At 46.9% G+C, this 14312-nt stretch overlaps 1 protein-coding gene across 1 annotated transcript in view; it reads right to left on the bottom strand.

Moving 5' to 3' along the window:
• Positions 1-14312, bottom strand: part of pi4kab (phosphatidylinositol 4-kinase, catalytic, alpha b) — a 58559-nt gene that overhangs the window by 12830 nt on the left and 31417 nt on the right. Inside the window, exons 33-39 of the mRNA XM_083783888.1 lie at positions 13710-13868; positions 10687-10838; positions 8745-8852; positions 8480-8607; positions 1267-1425; positions 707-786; positions 22-221 (exon numbers count right to left, since the gene is read on the bottom strand). Of these exons, the coding sequence (XP_083640014.1) occupies positions 22-221; positions 707-786; positions 1267-1425; positions 8480-8607; positions 8745-8852; positions 10687-10838; positions 13710-13868 (986 nt within the window). The remainder of the gene's footprint in view (positions 1-21; positions 222-706; positions 787-1266; positions 1426-8479; positions 8608-8744; positions 8853-10686; positions 10839-13709; positions 13869-14312) is intronic.

Here is a 14312-nt window from a genome sequence, read left to right as displayed (position 1 = left end):
TGTAAACATCTTGTCCTGTACCTGGCAGGGAGCTGCAGGGCTAGATACGGTGCTATGCTCCAGGCCAGGTTCACGTTGTCCTTCCATTGTTTCTCAGTCAGGCTGATGTATCTGGACCTCCAGTTTGCGATGCTGGTCTCCACAGACTGCTCTGTGGAGATGGCCAGCTCCTGGGTGGATAGGGGGTTGTACCACGTCGTCAGACGCTCAATCTCACTGGCCTGAGGAGGGACATAACAAGAAATACACCATGGTTTCTCAACGTCTGGTCTTGGGCCCACCAGGGTCCTGACGGGACAAGACATACATTAACTTGAATGCCACATGACACTGGGACACACACACACACACACACACACACACACACACACACACACACACACACACACACACACATTCGGGTCACACAGAGTTGAGGAGCCTAAAGGGCCATTCACACTGAGCAGTATATAACTATAACTGCAGACAGTCAGCAGTGATGTTGAGCAGCATCACTGCTGGCTGTGGAGGCTCAGTTTACACGGGTGTGATTTGTTTATCCATGGAGCATATATACGCTAACCAACTTTCATGGCAATATGAACATTTTGATATAATAATATAATTGCTGATTTTGTAAGCAAGTAGTGGGGCTAAAAGGGTAGTCAGTAAGTATGAAAAGAGCATAGATTTACAAACATAAGTGATAATAGATTAAGATTCTTACAAGCAGTGCCAGTAGTAGGGTTCTGCGTTTGGTGTAGTACTTGTGCAACTGAGAGCCTCTGTTGCTTTTCTTAGACAGTCCTGAAAGAGCACAACAGAAATGTACCAAACACATTTTGAAAGACAACTTTATATATGTGGCATATATTTCATGTACTACTGTATATGATGGAGTTCTGCTTCGATACATTGTAATATTATGGGTGTTAAATTAACTCTAAAGCTGCGTTCAGACCTGAATATATATATTCGTCTCGGTTCATCCAGTTTGTGCTGCAATTCTCGTCTTTGCATTGACTTTGTATGTAATCGCGCCTCTCTAACCATCCAAGTCTGAACGCACCTTTAGAGCGTACAAATTAATGCTACATTTGTATGCTCTTACAAATGGATACAGTATTTCACTGTTTAGGACTTTTTTTTCTAGTTGCAAGTGCATATCACAGCAGTGTGTGTGTGTGTGTGTGTGTGTGTGTGTGTGTGTGTGTGTGTGTGTGTGTGTGTGTGTGTGTGTGTGTGTGTGTGAGAGTGTGTGTGTGTGTGTGTGTGTGTGTGTGTTACCCGATTTCTTGGATATAGTGGACATGCCAGAGGACAGAGGGTAAGTATTGATCCATCCCTGAGCCACCTGCTGCCTCTGACCCACGGCCACGTCCAGATTGCTGCGGCTGTCTGTCACCGTCATCACAGACAGGCTGTTGACCGACATGTCCTGATTGTCTGGAGAAGAGGAAACATCCTGTTCATCCAAATATTCCAACACCAATCTATCACAATGTTAAAACACTTCCTCCCATAAACAGAAAGAGGAGATGTTACACCCAACTGTGGTGCACGAACGCCTTCTAGGGGGTGCGTGACATGAAAAGGGTAATGGCGGTTTTATGGTGATATTTAGCAGCACAACCTCAAAATCCAATAAAACACTGTTGTACAGTAAAACACTGTTGTACGGTAAAACACTATTGTAAGGTAAAACACTGTTGTACGGTAAAACACTGTTATAATGTAAAACACTGTTGTAAGGTAAAACACTGTTGTACGGTAAAACACTGTTCTATTTCGTCCCTGCTGACCGCCAGAGGCGGTGCTTTAAGCACTGAATACGTCCCTTTGCGCATGCGCAGTCGAGTATTTTATACCAACAATGTCGGTTTTGACTCCGTGATGACCCGGAGTCGTCTATAACTTCCGGCAGTCACCTGGGGCTCAGTCCCTAATTTCTTCTCGCTCGTGCAAGTTGTACACAGTACAGAGTTCTACAGCAGAATTGAACTGCATGATTACAGAACTATTGCTATTACTATTGCTAAGTCGCCGGTAGTCCCGTGACCATTATTGGTCGGAGTTGTGACGCGTGCGTTCGCCCTCCAGGAACTGCGACTTAATACTACTACTATTGTATCGTTTTCGAGTGGAGCTGGGCTTCACATCGTCTTCTTTTCTCCGGGGGAACAAGGTAAGCAGACAACCCCTGTGCACATAGGCTGCGTGCTACAAACGGCGACCTGAGCGTCCCGTTCAGCACCGGTCAAAGTTGAACGGATAGCTCGTTCTCTTTGACAGCTTACGCTGTTTTGTTTCCCACGAAGGCTGCGCCGCAGTGCTAGCGACGGCAAGCGTTAGCGCTGCCCGCTCCCAGCACGTGAGTCGACGCTATTGTTCTTTGTTTACTACTTATACTTACTACTTATACTTTTACTTATACTACTTATAAGTGTACTTAGTTACTGCTATATTATTCTGCCTCTCTAATGAGTCTTTGCTGGCCACTGGCCAGCTATATAGCACCGCCGACGAGTATCGTCTTCGAGGTTACTTCAGTAACCCCAGTTATATGAATTAGCTTGACTGATTTAGTCGTCACTTGTTCTCAATAGTGTACTTTAATTTCGGCACAGAGTCATTGCCACTTTATAGATTGTTTTTTTCTTAAATTATATATACATAACTATCATTATATATATATATTATATATACTGGTTTCTGCTAGAGCACCCCTTACCTGGCATAGGTGGCGTGCTCCAGCTAAGCGGCTCCACCCCTAGCGACCACTAGCGGGGGCTACATCTGCGGGTTACCAATGGACGAACCCCGCCACCACCTGTGCACCTCCTGCCAGGCTCCTCTGCGGCCAGAGGATGGGCATGACCTCTGCCCTGGGTGCCTTGGCCCCCAACATTTGAGGGAGTCACTCGGTGACAACCCGTGCATGAACTGCACCATCATGCCCCGGGAGGTGAGGACAGCCAGGTTGGCACAGGTGGAGAAGGTTGAAGGTGAGCTTCCCCCATTGGGCATGCTAACTCAACGCCAGACCAGGGCTTCCAAGCGGCGATCCACCGCACCTGCTACCTCGACCCCCGCTTCCAGGAGAAGGGCGGGATCTGACCATAGCTTGTCATCTAAGGTCGACCAGCTGTCTGCCGACCTGGCCCTAATGAGGGCCATTTTCATGGCCCGCCAGCCCGAGATCCAGCCGGAGGAAGTGGAACCACCTACTCCTCCGATGCCACACCTGATCCCTGAGGGTCAGGACCCTGACACACTGTCCCTGGCGGCCTCAGCCACCCACTTCCAGGACTATGATGGTGAGGAGGATGGGACAGAGGGGGCTTCCGAGGCCTCGGAGCAGGGCTCATACACATCAGCCCAGACCTGTCTGACTGAGACGGGGGGCGGCTCCATGAGGGCCGCCCTGTACATGGCCCTTGAACATCAGGGCCTGGCTGGACCGCAGCAGGTGGAGCCAGCCCCGTCAAGCCGATTCTTCAAGAACAAGCCAGCCCACTCGAGCTTTGCCGTTCCTCACTCGGAGGACTTTCTGAAGGAGCTTCATACTTGCTGGAGAGACTCGAAGGCTTGCTCTCGTCTCTCTGCCGATGGGCATACTCTTGCGGCCATGGACAACCCGGAAGGAGTCGGCCTGCTTCGCATGCCGGCTGTGGAGCCCTGCATTGCTTCCTTAGTCGTCGACCCCGACGAGGCGCTACGGCAGGACACCAGGTGCCCCCGACCCCAGTGCAGGACCACCGACGACCTCCTCATAAGGGCTTATGACACAGGAGCCCGTGCCGGGAGGATCTCTAACTCCCTGTCATACCTCATGCTGGCCCTCTCTGCATCTCTGCAGGCGGACAACGCGAGCGCAGAGCCCGCAGACTCCAACACTCTCTGTGACGCATCACTGGAGGCATTCGGCCTCATGTCACGAGAACTTGGACGGATGATGTCCACTCTTGTTCAGGCGCGGTGCCAAGTCTGGCTCTCGCAGGCCAACCTGACTGAGAAAACCAGGGCAACCCTGCGCGGACTCCCAGTGGTGCCGGGAGCGATATTCGGCCCAGCTGCGCGGGAAGCGCTGGACCGCACAATCCGGGCCAGGGAGGACAAGGAGCAGCTGTCAAGCCTGAGGCGACCGCGCATGCCTCCCCCAGAGGGGCCTCCTAACAGGAGCAGAGGCCCCTGGGCCGCCACCCGAGCTCGCCTGCCACAGGCCCCCACTTGGGGCCAGCGCACTTCCCAGCGTACCGAACAGAGGCGGGGCCATAACCCTGGCCGGTCCTCTACTAGGCAGTTTCGAGCCCCGGACCCTGGCGGACCCCCCCCCCCCAGAGCCCCTAGGGGCCGGGGGGGCAGACGCTGAGACCACAGGCCCGGCCGTTGGATACTTTACACCTCAGCAGCTCAGGTACTGGGCTGCTCAAGCTTCGGACACGTGGGTGGTTGCCACCTTAACCCACGGGTACAAGCTCCAGTTCCGACGCCGGCTCCCCACAGCCGGCCGGGTCAGAATGACCACCATAGCCGACCCGGCAAAGGCCCTTGCCCTAGACCAGGAGCTATCCACCCTCCTGGCCAAGGGCGCCATCGAAGCAGTAGACCCCCGGGAACACCCCAGGGGGTTCTACTCAACATACTTTCTAGTACCAAAGAAGACAGGCGGTTTTCGTCCTGTCTTAGACTCTAGGATTCTAAACAAATTCATGAAGGTCATTCCGTTCCACATGTTGACCTCAAGAGACGTCCTGCAATCCATCGCCCACAGGGAATGGTTTACATCAGTGGACCTAAAGGACGCATACTTTCATGTACCCATTGCTCAGCAACACCGCCAGTTCCTGCGGTTTGCCTATCGAGGCCGCCACTGGCAGTTCAGAGTTCTGCCGTTCGGACTCTCCCTCTCTCCGAGAATATTTACAAGGTGTGTGGCAGCGGCGCTGGCGCCTCTCCAGTCGCAGGGCGTCAAGATCCTTCCATATCTGGACGACTGGCTGATTTGCGCGCCATCCCAGGCGCAGGTAGCCGAGGACACAGCACATCTCCTGTCCCATGCAGCCCGGCTGGGGTTAAAGGTAAATGTGGAAAAAAGCTGCCTGATCCCATCCCGAACCACAACGTTTATTGGTCTGTCTTTATATAAATGCACCATTTACTATATATAAATGCACCATTTTTAACCGGGTACTGGATGCCCTGTGCGGGCCTACCTTCGAACCCTTGGCACAGGCGGAGCTGAAGTGGGTGTCATGCAAGACAGCTCTTCTCCTGGCCATTACATCGGCAAAGCGCGTCAGTGAACTGCACGCTCTGTCAGTCAGCGAATCATGTCTGAGGTGGAACGCAGACGGCTCGGGGGTCACGCTGTGGCCAAACATAGCATTCCTCCCGAAGGTGCTGTCGCAGGCTCACCTCAACCAGCCTATCAGGCTGGCTCGATTTAACCCCCCACCTGGGGAGGTGACAGACAAACTGGAGCTGTTGTGCCCAGTCCGGGCCCTGAGAGCCTACATTAAAGCTACTGCACGCATCAGGCGGGCAGAGCAGCTATTCCTCTGCCATAGTGGTGTGAACATAGGCGGCGCTCTCTCCAAGCAGCGCCTGTCCCACTGGATTGTAGACACAATCAGCCACGCCTATGAGGTAAGTAACCTCCCCGTACCATCAGGTGTACGGTGCCACTCTACAAGGAGCATTTCCACATCATGGGCTGCCATGAGAGGGGTGCCCTTGGAGGACATTTGTGCCGCCGCCTCATGGGCTTCGGCAGGCACTTTCTCAAGATACTACAGGGTGAATGTTGCCACTCCCCACCCATTGGACGTGGTCCTCTTCCCCGAATCCTCCGGTTCTACCCTTTGAGGTTTGTAATCAGGATTCCTCGTGACTTGGCTGGTATAAGTCATTCAGTGCTTAAAGCACCGCCTCTGGCGGTCAGCAGGGACGAAATAGAACGATAGTTACGTATGTAACTACGGTTCTATGAGTCCCGAATGACCGGCAGAGCACTCTTGTCACTCAGAATCCTCGTGTTCTCGCGAGAAGATTCTGTAGGGACTGAGCCCCAGGTGACTGCCGGAAGTTATAGACGACTCCGGGTCATCACGGGGTCAAAACCGACATTGTTGGTATAAAATACTCGACTGCGCATGCGCGAAGGGACGTATTCAGTGCTTAAAGCACCGCCTCTGGCGGTCATTCGGGACTCATAGAACCGTAGTTACATACGTAACTATCGTTTTAAGGTAAAACACTGTTGTACGGTAAAACACTGTTTTAAGGTAAAACACTGTTGTACGGTAAAACACTGTTGTACGGTAAAACACTGTTGTAAGGTAAAACACTGTTGTACGGTAAAACACTGTTGTACGGTAAAACACTGTTGTAAGGTAAAACACTGTTGTACGGTAAAACAGTGTTTTAAGGTAAAACACTGTTTTAAGGTAAAACAGTGTTGTACGGTAAAACACTGTTGTAAGGTAAAACACTGTTGTACGGTAAAACACTGTTGTACGGTAAAACACTGTTTTAAGGTAAAACAGTGTTGTACGGTAAAACACTGTTGTACGGTAAAACACTGTTGTACGGTAAAACACTGTTGTACGGTAAAACACTGTTGTACGGTAAAACACTGTTGTACGGTAAAACACTGTTTTAAGGTAAAACACTGTTGTAAGGTAAAACACTGTTGTACGGTAAAACACTGTTGTACGGTAAAACACTGTTGTACGGTAAAACACTGTTGTAAGGTAAAACACTGTTTTAAGGTAAAACAGTGTTGTACGGTAAAACACTGTTGTAAGGTAAAACACTGTTGTACGGTAAAACACTGTTTTAAGGTAAAACACTGTTGTACGGAAAAACACTGTTGTACGGTAAAACACTGTTGTACGGTAAAACACTGTTGTACGGTAAAACACTGTTGTACGGTAAAACACTGTTGTACGGTAAAACACTGTTGTACGGTAAAACACTGTTGTAAGGTAAAACACTGTTGTACGGTAAAACACTGTTGTACGGTAAAACACTGTTGTAAGGTAAAACACTGTTTTAAGGTAAAACAGTGTTGTACGGTAAAACACTGTTGTAAGGTAAAACACTGTTGTACGGTAAAACACTGTTGTAAGGTAAAACACTGTTTTAAGGTAAAACAGTGTTGTACGGTAAAACACTGTTGTAAGGTAAAACACTGTTGTACGGTAAAACACTGTTTTAAGGTAAACACTGTTGTACGGAAAAACACTGTTGTACGGTAAAACACTGTTGTGCGGTAAAACACTGTTGTACGGTAAAACACTGTTGTACGGTAAAACACTGTTGTACGGTAAAACACTGTTTTAAGGTAAAACACTGTTTTAAGGTAAAACATTGCAGCTGCGGGAGTATACAGGAGCTGCAGTCTCTCAGTGCAGTGACATTCTGTCATTATTTGCCATAATCATATTAAAAATGTATAATTTTCAGCCAAATACGAGACTTGGTGTTAGGGGGTGCGTTAGCTAGGTCAGAAGGTAACATTTCCCAATGAGCATCTGCCCAGTTAAGTAAAGTGTTCTCAATGTTACCTAGACAATTCCAATGCAGTGTAACTGAACATATTTGATTTTTCTTTTCTCTAATGCTGGCAAATTGGACTTTACAGTTTCTTACCTCTGCTCATGGAGCTCTGTATGCGTTTTGAACCTGACTGCTAATAAAAACACAAGTGGGACGTGCAGCGGTTTCGAAGTTGAACTCCGAACACAGACAGGCAGACCAACCGACCACTTTTAGGCCTCTTTTAGACGGGGACCATCTCCATATAACACGTCAAAGTCCCGTTGCGTTCTCATTTTTTCTTACCCTTTACACGAGAACGCACACGTTATGATATGATGTGCTATTATGCTATACTGTCGCTAGGTGGCGATAACGGGCTGCCAAATAGACAGGTCACCCACGTACAAGAAGAAGAAACCTTCACGCAAGCCTGCGCAACACGGCTCTGGGCGCGCCACGGGATGGTATATATTTTATAATACATTAGGCTACATAAACGCTGCTGCCGCGGCTGCAGTCTATCACAAGGCTTTTTATTTACATCATGGTTTTACATTCAACATCGCTGATGGGCAGCACTTTGTAGGCGAGGAGGGAGGCTTGTTCAGGAACTCCATTATATCATAATTATATGGCTCTGCATCAATGTAATAAACATATGCGCTGTGAGCCAACATGAGCCATGATGTCATAAGTTTTGCGGATTCACCGTTTTGCCTGTTTATATGGAGACCATAGGAAACGGTGTTCTGAATGATTTCCACTCTGGGAGGCGGTTTCACTTCGATGCGTTTTCACCTCCTGAGAACACCGTTCTCGTCTAAATGACAGCGCTAAACGATACTTTATTTTGCCGTTTTTTATGAACACCATCCTCGTGTAAATAGCACCTTAGAATACAAGTGTGGAATGGGTGTAATAATGTTGATCGTGCTATGCCTCTTCAGCATTGTACCTGTTGGTACCAGCTGGGCGGCAGCCAGATACTTCTTGTCTGACAGCAGACTGGCGTAGAACTTGATCATTATGCTGATGTCTTCTCTCAACCTCTTGTCTGTCTGTGTGGGAAACTTAGGAGCAATGCTATAGACAAAGAAAAATGGTGAAAATGGTGAAAGATTCTGATTATTACTCAATTTTTATTCAAACAGAAGAGAGACAAAAAAAAAAAAAAGAATATCAGATTTACAAGCTCACAACACACCACTATATATTCCTACCTGAAGTAGTCAAAGGCTGTAGAGTAAATCTTCTCCCTCAGCACATTGCGGATGGTGGAACTTGTCACGACATCGGCGTGCAGCACCATCATGCCCAGGGTCAGCAGTCTGGCAGAAATAGAAATAGTTCACGTGACGAGCCCGACAACTTCCATGACATTTGAACTCAGTGCCATCTACATCTTTGGGTCTCATGGTACACTACCTTAGTAGTTCTACACCATTTCAGGCATCATATTTGAACTGGTATTTGAGTTGAGGCATTACATTTAGGTCGCCTTCACACCAGAAAGCTTAACTGCGATTAAAACGAATCCTGCTGCACATTGTCGGAAAGTGCGCTTCGTTTGGCATGTGTGAAGCCTCATTCGAATCCTAATGCGCATCAAAGAACCGCATTCTACTCCGCCAAAAAAACAGGGGTTTCACTTCGCTTCCAATCACACTTGATTTTGATTCGGAGCAGATGTGAATGCAATCCGCAGCAAATAAAGGAAATGAGGCAAACATGTGGCGGATGAGGAGCTAAACACAGTTGGAGACCGAGAAGGTATATTAATTTTACGTAGCGCAAAGATGTCCCGTTAGTAGCCGTTACCATGGATAGACGTGGGCAAATAACGAGACTGAAGCACTAAGGAAGCACATAAAAACACTAGTGTACAGAATATTGAGTCCGTCTGTGTGGACTTTCTTCATCTCGATAAACTTATAAACGTCGGAGGTCGGATTCATTTTGTGCTGCTGTCTGCGCTGTGCCTCTACATGCCCAAAAGAACAGTGCGCACACACACACACGCATGCACACACGTGCGTGCGTTTCACTATTTTTTAAATAGTGGCTTAACTGTAATTCATAATGTATTTTTGTTAGGTTTGGGTCATGGGAAGACACCACATTTCTCTTTTGGGTCTCGAGCTGAAAAAGATTGGGAACCCTGAAACCATTGTTTCTGAAAGTGGGTCATTGGGGGAGTTCCAGATCTCCAAGCTCACAGTGTGTCACTTCATGCCGCGCTGCAAGCTTGTACATCTGCTATTTTTGAAAATATTAGATTAGATTGGAACATTTTTAATAATTTAAAACATTATTTACATAAATCTTCTCTTCTGGGGAATCCCTGCCATTCCTGGCACAAAACCCTTTCAGATGACCGTCTGAAACTGGGGGAACCTGACTTTGAGAACCAGTGTCTGACATTACCTGTATCTGGCCACGATGGCAGCAACATGTCTGTTGAGGCTGACATTACTGTACCTGTTTCTGGCCCCGATAGCAGCAACATGTCTGTTGAGACTGACATTACTGTATCTGGCCCCGATGGCAGCAACATGTCTGTTGAGACTGACATTACTGTATCTGGCCCCGATGGCAGCAACATGTCTGTTGAGGCTGACATTACCTGTATCTGGCCCTGATGGCAGCAACATGTCTGTTGAGACTGACATTACCTGTATCTGGCCCTGATGGCAGCAACATGTCTGTTGAGACTGACATTACCTGTATCTGGCCCCGATGGCAGCAACATGTCTGTTGAGGCTGACATTACCTGTATCTGGCCCCGATGGCAGCAACATGTCTGTTGAGACTGACATTACCTGTATCTGGCCCTGATGGCAGCAACATGTCTGTTGAGACTGACATTACCTGTATCTGGGCCAGATGGCAGCAACATGTCTGTTGAGACTGACATTACCTGTATCTGGGCCCGATGGCAGCAACATGTCTGTTGAGGCTGACATTACCTGTATCTGGGCCCGATGGCAGCAACATGTCTGTTGAGACTGACATTACCTGTATCTGGGCCCGATGGCAGCAACATGTCTGTTGAGACTGACATTACCTGTATCTGGGCCCGATGGCAGCAACATGTCTGTTGAGGCTGACATTACCTGTATCTGTGGCCGATGGCAGCAACATGTCTGTTGAGACTGACATTACCTGTATCTGGGCCCGATGGCAGCAACATGTCTGTTGAGGCTGCTCTTGGCTCCTCCAACGTTGTGCGACAGTGACCTCTGGAGGATGGAGGTGAATATCTCCACCTGGTCCACGCTGCAGTACTTGGCTATCTCGAATCTCTGCACCAGGAACTGCAGGGGCGCCGAGGGTATGTGCACAAGATTAAAAAAAAAAAAGAGAGAGAGATGATCTTTTGCTACCTTCACCTTCTCAGCAGTAGTAGTAATATTACTTAGTAGTAGTTGTAGTAGTAACTAGTAACAACATAATAACTAGCTAAAATACAATAATCATCTTAACACACATCCATCTAATTTGTTAGTGAACATCTAGATAGATGTATAATGGACAGCTTCGGCATGTGGCATAATGTGGTCTCAATATCATCAAGCTGATATTATCCAATGAAAGTAGGAACATTTGGTACCTCATTATGGAATGTTTATGATATTATATTATTGTAGAATTCAATATTTTGGCCAGCATTAATTAGTTGGGACAAGACAGAAGGGAGGTGTACAGTACACACTATCAGCACGTAGGACGCCTGAGAACGTCATAGGATAGAGTAGAGTAGAGTTCTAAGGACGTCTGAGGACGTCCTAGCGACATCCCAGCGATGCGGGGCGAGATATTAATATTCAGATTTTTTCCTATTTATTTTTTTGGCATTTCGCTTTTCGCTTGCCGTATGCTAACGCTCAGTGCAACTATTAGCTTATTATTGACTCCCACGTTAGCGAGACGGAAAGAATGACTCGTAGCTCCTAATCCAGGGCGCTCTCCGTGGTGATGAATAGAGCGATATGCTGGCGCTTATTTTCTGCTCCTCATCCGTCTCTCCCGCAAAATATGAACGCTTTTTGGAGCGTAAAACAATATATTAAGATGATCGGGGATGTTGAGGTCACTTTGTAAAGTCAACTTTTTTAGGAAAGTGTTTCCGGTTCATGGCTTTCAAAGTAAAAGCGATCAGACACCTCCGGTATTCTATAGCCTATATTTTGAAGGCAGTCGGCGTACTCAATGTGTTAAGGCTGTCCCCAAACATTCATGGTTCGAATGTTCGCTCATTGGGGTTGGCACTCGAATCTTAATTGATGGGCTTCATTTTAAATTTTTATCCCACGATTTTGTAACCCAGTTTTCTTTTCACCCAGTGCCAATTATCTAATGTAATCCTGGGCGCTACACTTCCTCTGCCAACCTGGGGGGGCAGCGGACTGACCTCATGCCTCCTTCTATGCATGAGGAGTCCAAGCTGCTTCTTTTCACCTGACAGAGGGGAATTTCCCCGGCCGGACGTAGCGCGTGGAAGGGACACGTTATTCCGACCAGGTCCTTTCCCCTCCATCAGGCGCCCCGGCTGGCCAATTGATGGGCTTGAACCATTATTTTTTTTGTTTTTTCTCCTTTTTTCAACTCTAAAATATATCTCGGTGAGAATGCGATATGCATAATAAGAGTACTACGTTCATGTTGTGTTTACATTTTCATGTTTAGATGTTATTAATCAGGGGGGCACACAACCGGTGGCGGGTGGCCAGTGCGCATACGTCGTCAAAATGTTTTCTGCGTGGTAGATGCAAGGCTCATTTACGCACCAACAGCTGAGATAGTTATGTAGAGAAATCTGACAGGCATTCAAAAGGAACTCAAATGAGATGTTAACCTCCTGTAAGTAGACTTAGAAAGTGTTGACTAATCATTACATGTGGCTCTTATTTTATTTTATTTTAATTCACACATTAATCATGTTACCAAGATTGCCTTTTTTCACCTTAGAAATATTGCACGAATCAGAGCCTTTGTCCTTTGTCATCGTCCTTTGTCCTTGGACGATGCAAAAACGCTAATCCACGCCTTTGTTTTTTCTCGGCTTGACTACTGCAATGCGCTCTTGTCAGGACTGCCTAAGAAAACAACTGACAGACTACAACTTGTCAAAAATGCAGCAGCTAGAGTTGTAACTAGAACTAAGATGAGAGAACATATTACTCCAGTTTTGGCATCACTGCACTGGCTTCCTGTTGTTTTTAGGATTGATTTTTAAAATTATTTTACTTGTCTATAAAGCTCTCAATGGTCTCGCACCTCCCTACCTACTTGACTGCCTGCCTAAATATGTCCCAAACCGGCCCCTAAGGTCTTCCACTGCTGGCCTGCTCGCTTTGCCTAAAAAAATGGCAACTAAAAAATACGGGGGAGCAGCTTTTTGCTTCTACGGGCCGTCGGCATGGAACAAGCTCCCACTGTACCTTCGTCAGGCAGCCTCTGTAGACATTTTTAAAGCTCAGCTTAAGACCCACCTCTACAACATTGCTTTTAAGTGATCTTTATTTTTTTTATTTTTTTTTATTCTGCTTGATTTTAATGTCGTTGCCTTATTTTATCTGTTCTTATCTTTGTACCATTGTCCTATTGTTTTAACTGCTTGCCTGTTTTAATGCTGTTTTGTTTTGCTTTTATTATCTTTTCTGCTCTGTAAAGCACTTTGAGCTGCATTTATGTATGAAAGGTGCTATATAAATAAAGTTTATTATTATTATTATTATTTTGAAGAGGAAGTTAGTGCACAGGAAGTCCGTTTAAGTTGTAAACAAGCTACTATGATACAAAAGTCCCAAAGTTACGTGCTCCTCTCATAGTGGTAGTCTAAACCATGCAACGATAATTATTTACAATTATAAAAACCATGCATCTTGAACAACACTGGGATTATTTATGGAACCTGCAGCAGTAGGTGAGTAATTACTTTGTTGGACGTTTGTTTTGGTTTCAGTGGTTGAGCTGCTTGGTGGGGTTGAGCTGCATAACGACTACACTGCTACAAATACAGTCTGTGATCTTTATCTTTTGCATCTGCCCGTGTGTGTGAAGCATATAACATTGTGGCAGAGTAGGTTATGTTAATAACTCGAAGTTCGAGTCCTAAAAACAGGGCTAGGGTACAGCCTTACAGTACATAGACCAGGAAGTGAAGCATGGCGGGCGTAACAGACCTCTATCCAGAGGAAATGAGGTGTGACGTCAGGTGGGCAGGGCACAGGCTGGCTCTCCTCGGAGGCGGCCAGAGGGTCTGCCTCTACCTTGGCCTCCGAGAACAAACCCAGCTTCTGCTCCACTGCATTCTGCCAAGCCCCCGCCATCTCACGCATGAACTGGGAGAGAGGAAGACAAAAGAACAGGAGTATTGTTAAGGTGTCACCTGTGTGTTATATTGGTAAAAAATAAAATAAAAACACTCGTACGGTATGTAAAACAATCAGAGGGATATGTGGTTGTCTTCACCCTCCATGACAGTGACAATCATGGGGTCTACATTTGCAACAGATTAGGGCAATTTCCACCCACACCAGTCTAAATTCAGTGGGAGTTCACAAAAATGCTAATAAACGTCTTAAATTTGGAGAAAGGGAAGAAATCGGTTTCCTCACTCCCTGCATATATGATGCCAATGAGCATGTGCAAGATTGGTCGATTTGTCTATCCACTGAGGAGAAACGGAAGACGGAAGGACAGAGAGAGGTTGCCTCGTTTAATAGTAGGATGTTAGGACACATTTGTGGGGTTGCTCAGGGTTAACGTAACTCGCAACACTTCTC

This window comes from Protomyctophum parallelum (genome assembly GCF_964188405.1).
Source record: "Protomyctophum parallelum genome assembly, chromosome: 15".
Taxonomy (NCBI): Eukaryota; Metazoa; Chordata; class Actinopteri; order Myctophiformes; family Myctophidae; genus Protomyctophum; species Protomyctophum parallelum.
The sequence above is the reverse complement of the archived record's forward strand: the minus strand, read 5'-3'. Positions and strand labels throughout refer to the sequence as shown.